Source organism: Scomber japonicus, chromosome 13, assembly GCF_027409825.1.
Source record: "Scomber japonicus isolate fScoJap1 chromosome 13, fScoJap1.pri, whole genome shotgun sequence".
Classification (NCBI taxonomy): domain Eukaryota; kingdom Metazoa; phylum Chordata; class Actinopteri; order Scombriformes; family Scombridae; genus Scomber; species Scomber japonicus.
In genome coordinates this window covers 1199377-1212829 of record NC_070590.1, presented here as the reverse complement: position 1 = coordinate 1212829, position 13453 = coordinate 1199377, and the positions used below count along the sequence as shown (strand labels likewise).

The 13453-nt window shown below is 43.1% G+C and overlaps 1 protein-coding gene across 1 annotated transcript; it reads right to left on the bottom strand.

Annotated features, from left to right (window-relative positions):
- Positions 1-1575: 1575 nt before the first annotated feature.
- On the bottom strand, positions 1576-9757 carry pgap2 (post-GPI attachment to proteins 2). Its single transcript, XM_053332236.1, has 6 exons — positions 9523-9757; positions 7078-7246; positions 4556-4805; positions 4017-4123; positions 2850-2958; positions 1576-1833 (listed from the first exon to the last, which is right to left on the bottom strand). Exons 2-6 carry the CDS (start codon positions 7243-7245, stop codon positions 1703-1705), a joined length of 765 nt encoding a protein of 254 aa, XP_053188211.1. The 5' UTR covers position 7246; positions 9523-9757; the 3' UTR covers positions 1576-1702.
- Positions 9758-13453: the final 3696 nt, after the last annotated feature.

Sequence of the window (13453 nt, the reverse complement as noted above, 5' to 3'; positions counted from 1 at the left end):
CACACACACACACACACACACACACACCGGTACACAAACACACACACACACACACACACACACACACACACACACACACACACACACACACACACACACACACACACACACACACACAGGTCTAATAATAACTGACGTTGTGTTTAAAGGTTAACTTTCGGTCACACGGTCAGAGGCTTTAAATCGTCACCATGGAAACGCTTCTTTTATTCCCTTCACAGAGCGAACGTGATGACAGTGAACGCATCACGGCTGCAGGTTTATTACGTTGAATGAAATGATCAGTAATAAGTGGTGTAACCATAAATATTACATATTCATTTATGGTTACACCACTTAGACATTTTTACCATAATCCTCTAATATATTCTCCTTCCTTCTGTCATTCCTTCCTTCCTTCCTCCCTCCCTTCAGTCATTCCTTCCTTCCTTCCTCCCTCCCTTCATTCCTTCCTTCCAAAGTTTACTGTATATGGTTACACCACTTAGACATTTTTACCATAATCCTCTAATATATTCTCCTTCCTTCCTTCCTTCCTTCCTTCCTCCCTTCATTCTTTTCTTCCTTCCTACCTTCCTTCCTTCCTTCCTTCCTCCCTCCCTCCCTTCATCCCTTCCTCCTTCCCTCCCTCCCTCCCTCTCTTCCTTCCTCCATTCCTTCCTTCCTCCCTCCAGTCCTTCCTTCCTTCCTTCCTCCCTCCATTCCTTCCTTCCTTCCTTCCTTCCTCCCTCCATTCCTTCCTTCCTTCCTTCCTTCCTTCCTCCCTCCATTCCTTCCTTCCTTCCTTCATTCCTTCCTCCCTCCATTCCTTCCCTCCATTACTTCCTTCCTTCCTTCCTTCCTCCCTCCATTCCTTCCTTCCTTCCTCCCTCCCTCCCTAATATATTGTCTCTAAATGGATTAAAAGCAGAAATTTGATGCTGCCGTCCTTCCTTTCCTTCCTTCCATCTGTTCTTCCTCCCTCCCTCCCTCCTTCTCTCCTCCCTTCCTTCTTTCCTTCCTCCATCCCCCTTTCTTCTTCCTTCCTTCCTTCCTTCTTTCCTTCCTCCCTCTCTCTTTCTTTCCTCCCCCCTACCTTCCTTCCTTCCTTCTTTCCTCCATCCTTCCTTCTTTTCCTTCCTCCCTGCCTTCTTTCTCCCTCCCTCGTTCCTTCCTTCCATCTGTCCTTCCTCCCTCCCTCCCTCCTTCTCTCCTCCCTTCCTTCTTTCCCTCCTCCGTGCTTCCTTTCCTTCCTTCCATCTGTTCTTCCTCCCTCCCTCCCTCCTTCTCTCCTCCCTTCCTTCTTTCCTTCCTCCATCCCCCTTTCTTCTTCCTTCCTTCTTTCCTTCCTCCCTCTCTCTTTCTTTCCTCCCCCCTACCTTCCTTCCTTCCTTCTTTCCTCCGTCCTTCCTTCCTCCCTCCTTCCTTCCTTCCTTCCTTCTTTCCTTCCTCCCTCTCTCTTTCTTTCTTTCCTCCCCCCTACCTTCCTTCCTTCCTTCTTTCCTCCGTCCTTCCATCCTTCCTTCCTCCCTTCCTTTCAGTGAGTGTCCTATAAAGGTTTAAATGTGAAACATGAACCGGAGCAGCAGACTCGTTGTTGATCAAACTTTAATCTTAAAATGTAAAATAAAGGTTTTTTGAGTCTTTTGGTTTTTTTAGAAAGTGTTCAGTATCGTTTGTCCTTCCTTCCTTCCTTCCTTCCTTCCTTCCTTCCTTCCTTCCTTCAGTATCGTTTGTCCTCTGACGGCGTCGCTACGATCAACTCTTTGGTCCCAAAGTCCCAGAACGCCGTCATGTGGAACGCCATGTTGGAGAAAACCATCAGGTACTCACAGAGGGCGAACAAGGTGTAGACTGTAGAGAGAGAGAGAGAGGGGGGGGGGGGTCAGCTCACAGCACCACACACTGATCCTAGCTCTACCTGGAAGAGTCACGAGTCGTCCCACACAAGAATCAAAGCCGCCATTTTTAACCTTCCTGTCGTCCTCCCTCCTTTCCTTCCTTCTCTCTTTCTTTCCTCCCTCCCTCCCCTCTGTTCGTTCTTTCCTCTGTCCTTCTTTGCTTCCTTCTTCCTCCCTTCCTTTCCTTCCTCCCTCCCTCCTTTCCTTCCTCCATCCCCCTCTCTTTGTTCCTTCTGTACTTCTTTCCTTCCTTCTTTAATCTGTCCTTCTTTCCTTCCTTCTTCCTCCCTTCCTTTCCTTCCTCACTTCCTTCTTTCCTTCCTCCCTCCCTCCCGCCTTTCTTTCCTTCCTCCATCCCCCTTTCTTCGTTCCTTCTGTCCTTCCTCTCTTCGTTCTTTCCTCTGTCCTTCTTTCCTTCCTTCTTTCATCTGTCCTTCTTTCCTTCCTTCTTCCTCTTTTCCTTCCTCCCTCCCTCCTTTCTTTCCTTCTTCCTCCCTTCCTCTTTTCCTTCCTCCCTCTCTCCTTTCCTTCCTTCTTCCTTCTTCCTCCCTTCCTTTCCTTCCTCCCTTCCTCCCTTCCTTTCCTTCCTCCCTTCCTCCCTTCCTCCTTTCCTTCCTTCTTCCTTCTTCCTCCCTTCCTTTCCTTCCTCCCTCCGCGTGACAGTGATTGGTTTCTCTTCTCTTGCTTTGTGTGAGACATAAAGACACATACAGCAGCAAGTACACCGTCGCCTCCATGTCCTCCATTGGTTATGTGTTTGAGTTAAACGCAGCGTTGCTATGACGACCCCGCTCACTTTGAGGAGGAGCTATAGTAATGGAGAACGACCTGGTACCAAACCGAGCCGAGTAGAGCTAGAACTGTTCCAAGTTCACACACACACACACACACACACACACACACACACACACACACACACACACACACACACACACACACACACACACACACACACACACACACACTTACCTCCTGTCTCACAGTATTTGTTGTGACGTCTGAAGAAATACGCCGCAGCTAAGCAGCAGCTGATGTTCACCAGGAAGAGTCGCCGCTTCCAACGGTATGATGTCACTTCCTGTCAAAGTGAGACAAAGTTCTGGATCATCAAGACCTTAAAAGGAGGGAAGAAGGAAGGGAAGGAAGGAAGGAAAGGAAGGAAGGAAGGAAAGGAAGAAAAGGAGGGAGGGAAGGAGGAAGGAAGGAAGGATGGATGGATAGAAGAAAGGAAGGAAGGAAAGGAGGGAAGAAGGAAGGGAAGGAAGGGAGGAAGAAGGAAGGAAAGGAGGGAGGGAAGGAGGAAGGAAGGATGGATGGATAGAAAACCTGGTCCTCTGTAGGCCAGGGGTGTCAAACAAGCGGCCCGTGGGCCAGAATCGGCCCACCGAGGGATCCACCCCGGCCCACTTCCTGTCTTCTTTTCCTTCCTTCTTTTCATTGTTTGTTACTTAATTCCTTCCTTCCATCTTTTCTTTCTGTCCTGGTTTCCTTCCTTCCTTCCATCTTTCCTTCCTCCCTTTCTTCCTTCCTTTCTTTCTGTCTTCTTTTCCTTCCTTCCTTCCGTCCTTCCACCTGTCCTGTCTTCCTTCCATCTTTTCTTTCTTTCTTCTCTTCCTTTTTTCCTTCCTTCTATTTGTCCTTTCTTCCTTCCTTCCTTCCTCACTCCTTGACTCCTTCCTCCCTCCCTTCGTTCCTTCCTTCCTTCCATCTTTTTAATGATCCGGCCCACATGAGATCAAATTGGTCTGTATGTGGCCCTTGAATGAAAATGAGTTTGACACCTCTGCTGCAGGCACTCTGAGAGACTCTTCAAGCACCACAGACTCTCCTCCAGGACCCCCACTGTCTGTGTTAGCCCCCCCAGCCCCCCAGCCCCCCTCCCCAACCCCCCCCCAACCCTAACCCAAGGATCATGTGATCACACAGGACCCCTCAGAGACCCTTGCATGTCCTTAAGTCTCCCTCAGACAGCCTTTAGACATCAGACTCTGTGAGGATGAATAAAGCGGTGGCTCCCTCTGCAGGTCAAACTCTGCACTGCACCTCTCTCTGTTCATACTGTAGTGTTTTATATATTTCTGTTTAATGAAACATTTGATTCATTAAACTCTGATACTAAATGAAGGTGTTGTTTACCTCGGTCTGCATGGAGTGTCTGTTGATCCGATGCCACAGGAAGCACGTACTGAGCATGTGCAGCAGCGAGCTGACGATGAACACGATGAAACCGTTTTTATGAACGTCTGAAACACAAACAACATTTAACAGGAGCAGAGTCAACTAAAATATATAAAACCAAACATAATCAATACACACACAACCAATAAAACAATAAATCAGTCAAAGATTAGAGTGAGGAAGAGGAGGAGGTGAGGAAGAGGAAGAGGAGGAGGAGGAGGAGGAGGTGAGGAAGAGGAAGAGGAGGAGGTGAGAGGAAGAGGAAGAGGAGGAGGTGAGGAAAAGGAGGAGGTGAGGAAGAGGAAGAGGAGGAGGAGGAGGTGAGAGGAAGAGGAAGAGGAGGAGGTGAGGAAAAGGAGGAGGTGAGGAAGAGGAAGAGGAGGAGGTGAGGAAGAGGAGGAGGTGAGGTGAGGAAGAGGAAGAGGAGGAGGTCAGGAAGAGGAAGAGGAGGAGGTGAGGAAGAGGAGGAGGAGGAGGTGAGGAAGAGTGCTGCTTACTGTAGGTCTCTGTGGAGGAGACGTATGTGAGCAGCAGCAGGCCGCTGTTCTCGGCCAGGCTGCAGACCAGCGTCAGTCCGCTCATCAGCAGCTCCAGACGGGAGGAGGCGAAGCGTCCGCGGTAGAAGCTGAAGTACGCCGCCGACAGCAGGAAGCGAGGAGCGGAGTGAAGGCCGATGCAGCAGCGCCAGATGTAACGCTCCGGGACGCGACTGATGGCAGCGCTGATGGACGGGAGGAAGTTAGTCACCTGATCAGAGCAGACGAGGAACGTTAACGGACACGATGAAGGAAGAGCTGAAACCTAAATCACCATGAACTGAAACTTTTAACTTCGATTACGATCAATGAACGATTATCTCCACCCTTGATGATTTTGTAAGGAAGGACAGAGGAAAGAAGTACAGTAAGTAAGTAAGGAAGGAAGGTAGGAGGGAGGGAGGAAAGAAAGAAAGAAGAAAGGGGGATGGAGGAAGGAAAGAAGGAAGGGAGGAAAGAGAGAAGAAGGAAAGAAAGAGAGAAGGAGAGAGGAAGGACAGATGGAAGGAAGGAAGGAAGGAAGGAAGTAAAGGAAAGAAGGCAGGGAGGAAGGAAGGAAGGAGAGAGAGAGAGGAAGGAACGACAGAAGGAAAAAAGGGGGATGGAGGAAGGAAAGAAGGAAGGGAGGAAAGAGAGAAGAAGGAAAGAAAGAAAGAAGAAGGAAAGAAAGAGAGAAGAAGGAAAGAAAGAGAGAAGGAGAGAGGAAGGACAGATGGAAGGAAGGAAGGAAGGAAGGAAGGAAGTAAAGGAAAGAAGGCAGGGAGGAAGGAAGGAAGGAGAGAGAGAGAGGAAGGAATGACAGAAGGAAAAAAGGGGGATGGAGGAAGGAAGGAAGGAAGGGAAAATTTAACCTTTAACCTCGATTATGATTAACGAACGATTAATCTATGGGTGGCACCTTCCTATACAGTCTATGGGTGGCACCTTCTATACAGTCTATGGGTGGCACCTTTCTATACAGTCTATGGGTGGAACCTTTCTATACGGTCTATGGGTGGCACCTTGCTATACAGTCTATGGGTGGCACCTTCTATACAGTCTATGGGTGGCACCTTCTATACAGTCTATGGGTGGCACCTTCTATACAGTCTATGGGTGGCACCTTCTATACAGTCTATGGGTGGCACCTTGCTATACAGTCTATGGGTGGCACCTTTCTAATACAGTCTATGGGTGGCACCTTCCTATACAGTCTATGGGTGGCACCTTCTATACAGTCTATGGGTGGCACCTTTCTAATACAGTCTATAGGTGGCACCTTCTATACAGTCTATGGGTGGCACCTTCCTATACAGTCTATGGGTGGCACCTTCTATACAGTCTATGGGTGGCACCTTTCTATACAGTCTATGGGTGGCACCTTCTATACAGTCTATGGGTGGCACCTTCTATACAGTCTATGGGTGGCACCTTTCAATACAGTCTATGGGTGGCACCTTCTATACAGTCTATGGGTGGCACCTTCTATACAGTCTATGGGTGGCACCTTCTATACAGTCTATGGGTGGCACCTTCTATACAGTCTATGGGTGGCACCTTTCTATACAGTCTATGGGTGGCACCTTTGTATATAGTCTATGGGTGGCACCTTCTATACAGGCTATGGGTGGCACCTTCTATACAGTCTATGGGTGGCACCTTTGTATATAGTCTATGGGTGGCACCTTCTATACAGTCTATGGGTGGCACCTTCTATACAGTCTATGGGTGGCACCTTTGTATATAGTCTATGGGTGGCACCTTCTATACAGTCTATGGGTGCCACCTTTGTATATAGTCTATGGGTGGCACCTTCTATACAGTCTATGGGTGGCACCTTCTATACAGTCTATGGGTGGCACCTTCTATACAGTCTATGGGTGGCACCTTCTATACAGTCTATGGGTGGCACCTTCTATACAGTCTATGGGTGGCCGATACCCACAGCACAAGTATAAGAATCAGTATTAATGATATTAACCCTCCTGTTGTGCTCCCGGGTCAAATTGACCCATCTGTTTTGACTCTTCCTTCCTTCCTCCTTTCCTTTCCTTTCCTTCCTTCCTTCCTTCCCTCCTTCTTTCCTTCCCTCCTTCTTTCCTCCTTTCCTTCCTTCCCTTCTTCCCTCCTTTCCTTCCTTCCTTCCACCTTTCCTTACTTCCCTTCTTCCCTCCTTTCCTTCCTTCCTTCCTCCTTTCCTTCCTTCCTTCCTCCCTTCTTCCTTCCTTCCTCCCTTCTTCCTTCCTTCCTTCCTCCTTTCCTTTCTTCCTTCCTCCCTCCTTTCCTTCCTTCCTTCCTTCCCTCCTTCTTTGCTCCTTTCCTCCTTTCCTTCCTTCTTCCTTCCTTTTTTCCTCCTTTCTTCCTTCCTCCATCTCCCTTTCTTCCTTCCCTCCTTCCTTCCTTCCTTCCTTCCTCCCTCCCTCCCTCCCTCCTTTCCTTCCTACTTCCTCCCTTCCTTGACTCGAACACAACAGGAGGGTTAATACTAAAGAAGAAGCTCTCACCCCACAGTGTGTGTATGTGGCGTCTTCAAAGTGAAACATGAGAGCGATGAAGAGGCAGGCGATGAGTCCGACCAGAGGAAGCAGAACCGTCAACACGCTGAAGCTGGTCAACGGCAACCGGAGGAGCAGCCGGTCCCGTTCCAGGCTGCCGTACGGCCCCTGGAGCATCCTGCATCAAATATATATCAATATATAAACAGTACTAGTACTACAAAATATACTATATCACAGTACTAGTACTACAAAATATACTATATAACAGTACTAGTACTACAAAATACACTATATCACAGTACTAGTACTACAAAATATACTATATAACAGTACTAGTACTACAAAATATACTATATAACAGTACTAGTACTACAAAATATACTTTATCACAGTACTAGTACTACAAAATATACTATATCACAGTACTAGTACTACAAAATATACTTTATCACAGTACTAGTGCTACAAAATACACTATATCACAGTACTAGTACTACAAAATATACTATATAACAGTACTAGTACTACAAAATACACTATATCACAGTACTAGTACTACAAAATATAATATATCACAGTACTAGTACTACAATATATACTTTATCATAGTACTAGTACTACAAAATATACTTTATCACAGTACTAGTACTACAAAATATACTATATAACAGTACTAGTACTACAAAATACACTATATAACGGCACTAGTACTACAAAATATACTATATCACAGTACTAGTACTACAAAATATACTATATCACAGTACTAGTACTACAAAATATACTATATCACAGTACTAGTACTACAAAATATACTTTATCACAGTACTAGTACTACAAAATATACTTTATCACAGTACTAGTACTACAAAATATACTATATAACAGTACTAGTACTACAAAATACACTATATAACGGCACTAGTACTACAAAATATACTATATCACAGTACTAGTACTACAAAATATACTATATCACAGTACTAGTACTACAAAATATACTATATCACAGTACTAGTACTACAAAATATACTATATCACAGTACTAGTACTACAAAATATACTATATCACAGTGCTAGTACTACAAAATATACTATATCACAGTAATAGTACTACAAAATATACTATATCACAGTACTAGTACTACAAAATACACTATATCACAGTACTAGTACTACAAAATATACTATATCACAGTACTAGTACTACAAAATATACTTTATAACAGTACTAGTACTACAAAATACACTATATCACAGTACTAGTACTACAAAATATAATATATCACAGTACTAGTACTACAATATATACTTTATCACAGTACTAGTACTACAAAATATACTTTATCACAGTACTAGTACTACAAAATATACTATATAACAGTACTAGTACTACAAAATATACTATATCACAGTACTAGTACTACAAAATTTACTATATCACAGTACTAATACTACAAAATATACTTTATCACAGTAAAAGTAGTACAAAATATACTATATCACAGTACTACAAAATATACTTTATCACAGTACTAGTACTACAAAATATACTTTATAACAGTACTAGTACTACAAAATATACTATATAACAGCACTAGTACTACAAAATATACTTTATCACAGTAAAAGTACTGCAGTATTATAGTGGTGTAGTATGCAGTACTACAGTAAAAGTACTGCAGTATTATAGTGATGTAGTATGCAGTATTACAGTAAAAGTACTGCAGTATTATAGTGGTGTAGTATGCAGTATTACAGTAAAAGTACTGCAGTATTATAGTGATGTAGTATGCAGTACTACAGTAAAAGTACTGCAGTATTATAGTGATGTAGTATGCAGTATTACAGTAAAAGTACTGCAGTATTATAGTGATGTAGTATGCAGTATTACAGTAAAAGTACTGCAGTATTATAGTGATGTAGTATGCAGTATTACAGTAAAAGTACTGCAGTATTATAGTGATGTAGTATGCAGTATTACAGTAAAAGTACTGCAGTATTATAGTGATGTAGTATGCAGTATTACAGTAAAAGTACTGCAGTATTATAGTGATGTAGTATGCAGTATTACAGTAAAAGTACTGCAGTATTATAGTGATGTAGTATGCAGTATTACAGTAAAAGTACTGCAGTATTATAGTGATGTAGTATGCAGTATTACAGTAAAAGTACTGCAGTATTATAGTGATGTAGTATGCAGTATTACAGTAAAAGTACTGCAGTATTATAGTAATGTAGTATGCAGTATTACAGTAAAAGTGTTAGAGCAGCATGTTACTGTTGTAGCTGCTGGAGGTGGAGCTAGTTTATACTACTTTATATACAGTTAGCTAGTTTATACTACTTTATATACAGTTAGCTAGTTAAGTCCAGTGGTTCCCAACCTAGGGCTGGGGCCCCTCCAAAGGTCGGCAGGTAAATGTGAGGGAAACACCGTGAAACACTCACCTGTGAGTCTCTCCAGCTCGGCCCGATCAGCTGATCCTCACATTAATCAGCTTCGGTTAGCAGCTGTGGCTAAAGTTAACGTTAGCATAGTTAGCTCGGAACTTGAAGCGTGATTTAACGTGAAGTTATAGTTTCAAACGTGATAAACGGTTTGTTGTATAAATGCCTGACTTCTCGACAGCTGCTCTGATCAGTTTAATGCCTCTAACTTTAGTGTTTCTCTGTCAGACTCGGACTTTGCTCCGCATCAAGCTAGCTGAAACCAGCAGCTTCCGGTAACGACCTTCAGAATAAAAGCATCCATGTGTTTTGTGTTTTCTACGTCCGGTACAGAGAGAAGCATTCGGGTATTTTTTTTTACTTGAAGGGCAAATGGGTTAGGGTTAGTAATAATAATAATAATATAATCATTTTTGATGTTTGTTAAAGGAGCAGTCTGGTGTTTTTATGAGTTTCATCGCTGTTCAAACTGCTTCACTCTGTTCACTCTGCATTTAAAGTATCTGATGGTTGTGATTATTTGTTGTTCATACTGTTTTTTTGTTGTTTTTCTAAAGTACAGTATGTCACAATTTGTATGTTGCACTAGAATTCATCTCAGAGAACAATAAAGATTTAACTGGAGGCTTTTTGTTGACCTGCATTCTCTCTAATGGCCAGCAGGGGGAGACTCCGCCAGTCTTATAGTAAAGAAGTCTATGAGAAAATGAGCCAACTTCTACGTCATTTATTATCTCAATAAACGTTATAATGAGTTTATGGCTCCTCTTCAATATAGCATGATGTTCATTTTATAAATTATGAACCAATTTAGAGTATGAGTGTCATTTCTCAGCCTGGATGAGGGATGGATGGATGAAGGGATGGATGGAGGGAGGGATGGATGGAGGGATGGATGGAGGGATGGATTGATGGATGGATGGAATGGAGGGAGGGATGGATGATAGATGAATGGATGAGGGATGGAGGGATGATGGAGGGAGGGATGGATGATGGAGGGAGGGGGGGTTGATGGATGGAGGGATGGATGATGGATGAAGGGAGGGATGGACGAGGGATGGATGGAGGGATGGATGGATAGATGAAGGGAGGGAGGGATAGATGGATGAATGGAGGGAGGGATGGATGGATGGAGAGATGGATGGGTGGAGGGATGGATGGATGAGGGATGGATGGATGTAGTCAATATCAAATAAAACATCACTGACTTCATGTTCGGTGGTGATATGTGGAATAATGTGTTGAAATGAACTTTAAATGTTTCTCTCACTATGATGAACTGGTGTTTCTGTCTGATTGCAGCTTTCTGGGTTGTAAAAGCTGTTGAATGATGCCCCCCCCCCCCCAAGCACCCCCAAAAAAAAAGCCCCACACCCACCGAACAACCCCCCCCCCCCGCAACTTTCTTGGGGGATTTCTGTCAATGCAAAATGTCCCGTTATCAGCAACAGGAAGTCTGAGAGGAAGACGGGCAGGTTGAATGTAAGAGGTGAAGCTTCAGAGATTCGTATGTTCAGTGTTCAGAGGTTTGATGTTTGATTTAGAGGATTATCAATTAATCTACCAATTAATTACTTGATTAACTGATTTTTTGTTTCGTTCATAAGATGTCAGTAAATTGTGAAAAATGTCCATCAAGAGTTCCAACAGTCCAAACCTCAAAGATAATCACTTTATTATCATAGAGGATAAAAACTACAAAATTTTCATGTTTTCAAAGATGGAATCAGTGATTTTTTCCATTTTTGATTTAATAATTACTGAACTGATTATTCAACGATTACAATGTGATGCTCTTATACCTAAACGATCAAATATGTGTTTTCTGACCTGCCTCTTTCATTAAATGCCATGTTTCACACCCACATGTTCTTCCTGAGAGGTTTTACAGTGTTAACTAAAATAGTAACTTCTGTTTTTACATCTGAACATGAGCTCACTGTCAGTCATTAGAACAAATTAAGCTGATGCTGTTTTTATTCAGAGGTGTGACTTCCTGTCAGGATGTTCAGTGGGAAGTTTTTTCTTTACTGGGCGGTCGAGACACAAACTGACTGATAAACCAGGACAAGGTTCAGCTGCCAGTTTGATGTTGATCATGAAGACTGTGAGCAGCTTGCTGGTTGTTCTCCTCACAGGTACTCTGCTCTTTAACTTTCTATAAGCCTGACTGCACATTGACTTTATGTCATATGAGACAGTTTCTGTGGTTTGTATGAAACAACAGATTTTAGCTGCTAACAGCCCTGAAAGTGTTGTAGACTCTGTTTGTCTTTCTGTCTTCAGTCAGTGGATCCAGCAGCAGGAAGGTTGTTGGTCGAGCAGGTGAGGACGTCACTCTGCCCTGTGAATATGACATCCAGTATCACGGACCAACGCCGGTTTGTTGGGGTCTAGGATCAATACCAGCGTCAGGCTGCAACAACCAGATCATCTCCACAGACGGATATAAAGTGACAACCAGAGCTTCCAGCAGGTATCAGTTACTGGGACGACTGGAGGATGGAGATGCTTCTCTGACGATCCTGAACACCACAGAGGAAGATGCTGGACTGTACGGATGCAGAGTGAAGATATCTGGGATGTTCAATGATGAAAAACATCACTTCAATCTGACCATTGAGAAAGGTAAGAAATGGTTTTATAGAATAATAAAGTTTGTGCAGGAAGTTACTTGAAGGATGAAGGTGAAGCTTCTTATTCTACTTATGTTCAGTGTTCAGAGGTTTGATGTTTGATTTAGAGCATTATCAATTAATCTACCAATTAATTACTTGATTAACTGATTTTTTGCTTACTTAATAAAATGTCAGTAAACTGTGAAAAATGTCCATCAAGAGTTCCAACAGTCCAAACCTCAAAGATAATCACTTTATTATCATAGAAGAGCATAAAAACCTCATGCATGATGCACACTATGTTTAGCTCTAGCCACGACCACAGCAGCCACCACAACAGAGACAGGAAGTGATGTCACAACTGACAATGAAGCTACAGAGTCCACAGTGACGCTGGTCCAGGAGGTGAGTTGAAGTCAGGAGGAAGACCAGAAATGATAATAATTACAAATATAATTCTAACACAACATTAACAGTAACTGTACAAATAAAACATCTTTTATTTGTTTGTTTGTTGACAGTCGTGGAGCTCACCTGTTCAGCAGGTAAACAGTCTGCTCATCTTCATCGGAAACAGAGTGAAAGTTTTCATCATCATCTTCATACCTGCTCTGCTGCTGACAGCTGCTTACAGTCAGTACACACACACACACACACACACACACACACACACACACGGTCCCCAACAGTGACCAAACATGTCCATGGTAACCTTTGAGGACCATGGACACGTTTGGTCACTTTTGGGGACATTACATAGACTCACATTCATTTCTGTAGATTCACACTAATCTCAACCACTGACCCCAAAATCAACCTTTTCCAGTTTGGGACATGACTTTCGTCTCCAGTTGGACAAACTGTCTCGTTTAACTGATCCTAAGTCTGATATTTGTCAGTTTTGTGAAATGTTTGTTCATTATTACATATACACACATACATGGTGCGTCTGAATCTGATTTCAGTCATGTGATTAAAACTGTTTCAGTCTGACTTTAAACACAGAAACAAATGAAAGAAGCTTCATGAAGTTGGATCAGTGTGTTTATTGACAGCCAGTCACACGTCGCCCTCATGTGGCCACATTAGATCATTACATCATGAAAACCAAACTTCAATCATTTAAAACTGATTTTTGTTTTATTTCCTGTGTCTGCAGGAGTGTGGCGGTCCAATCAGAGCGCAGGGACTGATGAGAGGCTGAACCAATCAGAGGAGCAGGAGAGCTCTGTGTAGAAATGATCAGCTGGTTATTGCTGCTGAATAATGTTTAATAAAGAACTACTGAAAGAGTTCATGTATATTCCCAATCA

Excerpts from the sequence above, each read along its gene's own strand:
- pgap2 (XM_053332236.1), bottom strand. The coding sequence starts at position 7,245 with ATGCTCCAGGGGCCGTACGGCAGCCTGGAACGGGACCGGCTGCTCCTC. Across the intron at positions 4,124-4,555 it reads CTCCTCCACAGAGACCTACA|ACGTTCATAAAAACGGTTTC; the intron begins GTAAGCAGCACT and ends TTTGTGTTTCAG. Across the intron at positions 1,834-2,849 it reads CAAATACTGTGAGACAGGAG|TCTACACCTTGTTCGCCCTC; the intron begins GTAAGTGTGTGT and ends CTCTCTCTACAG.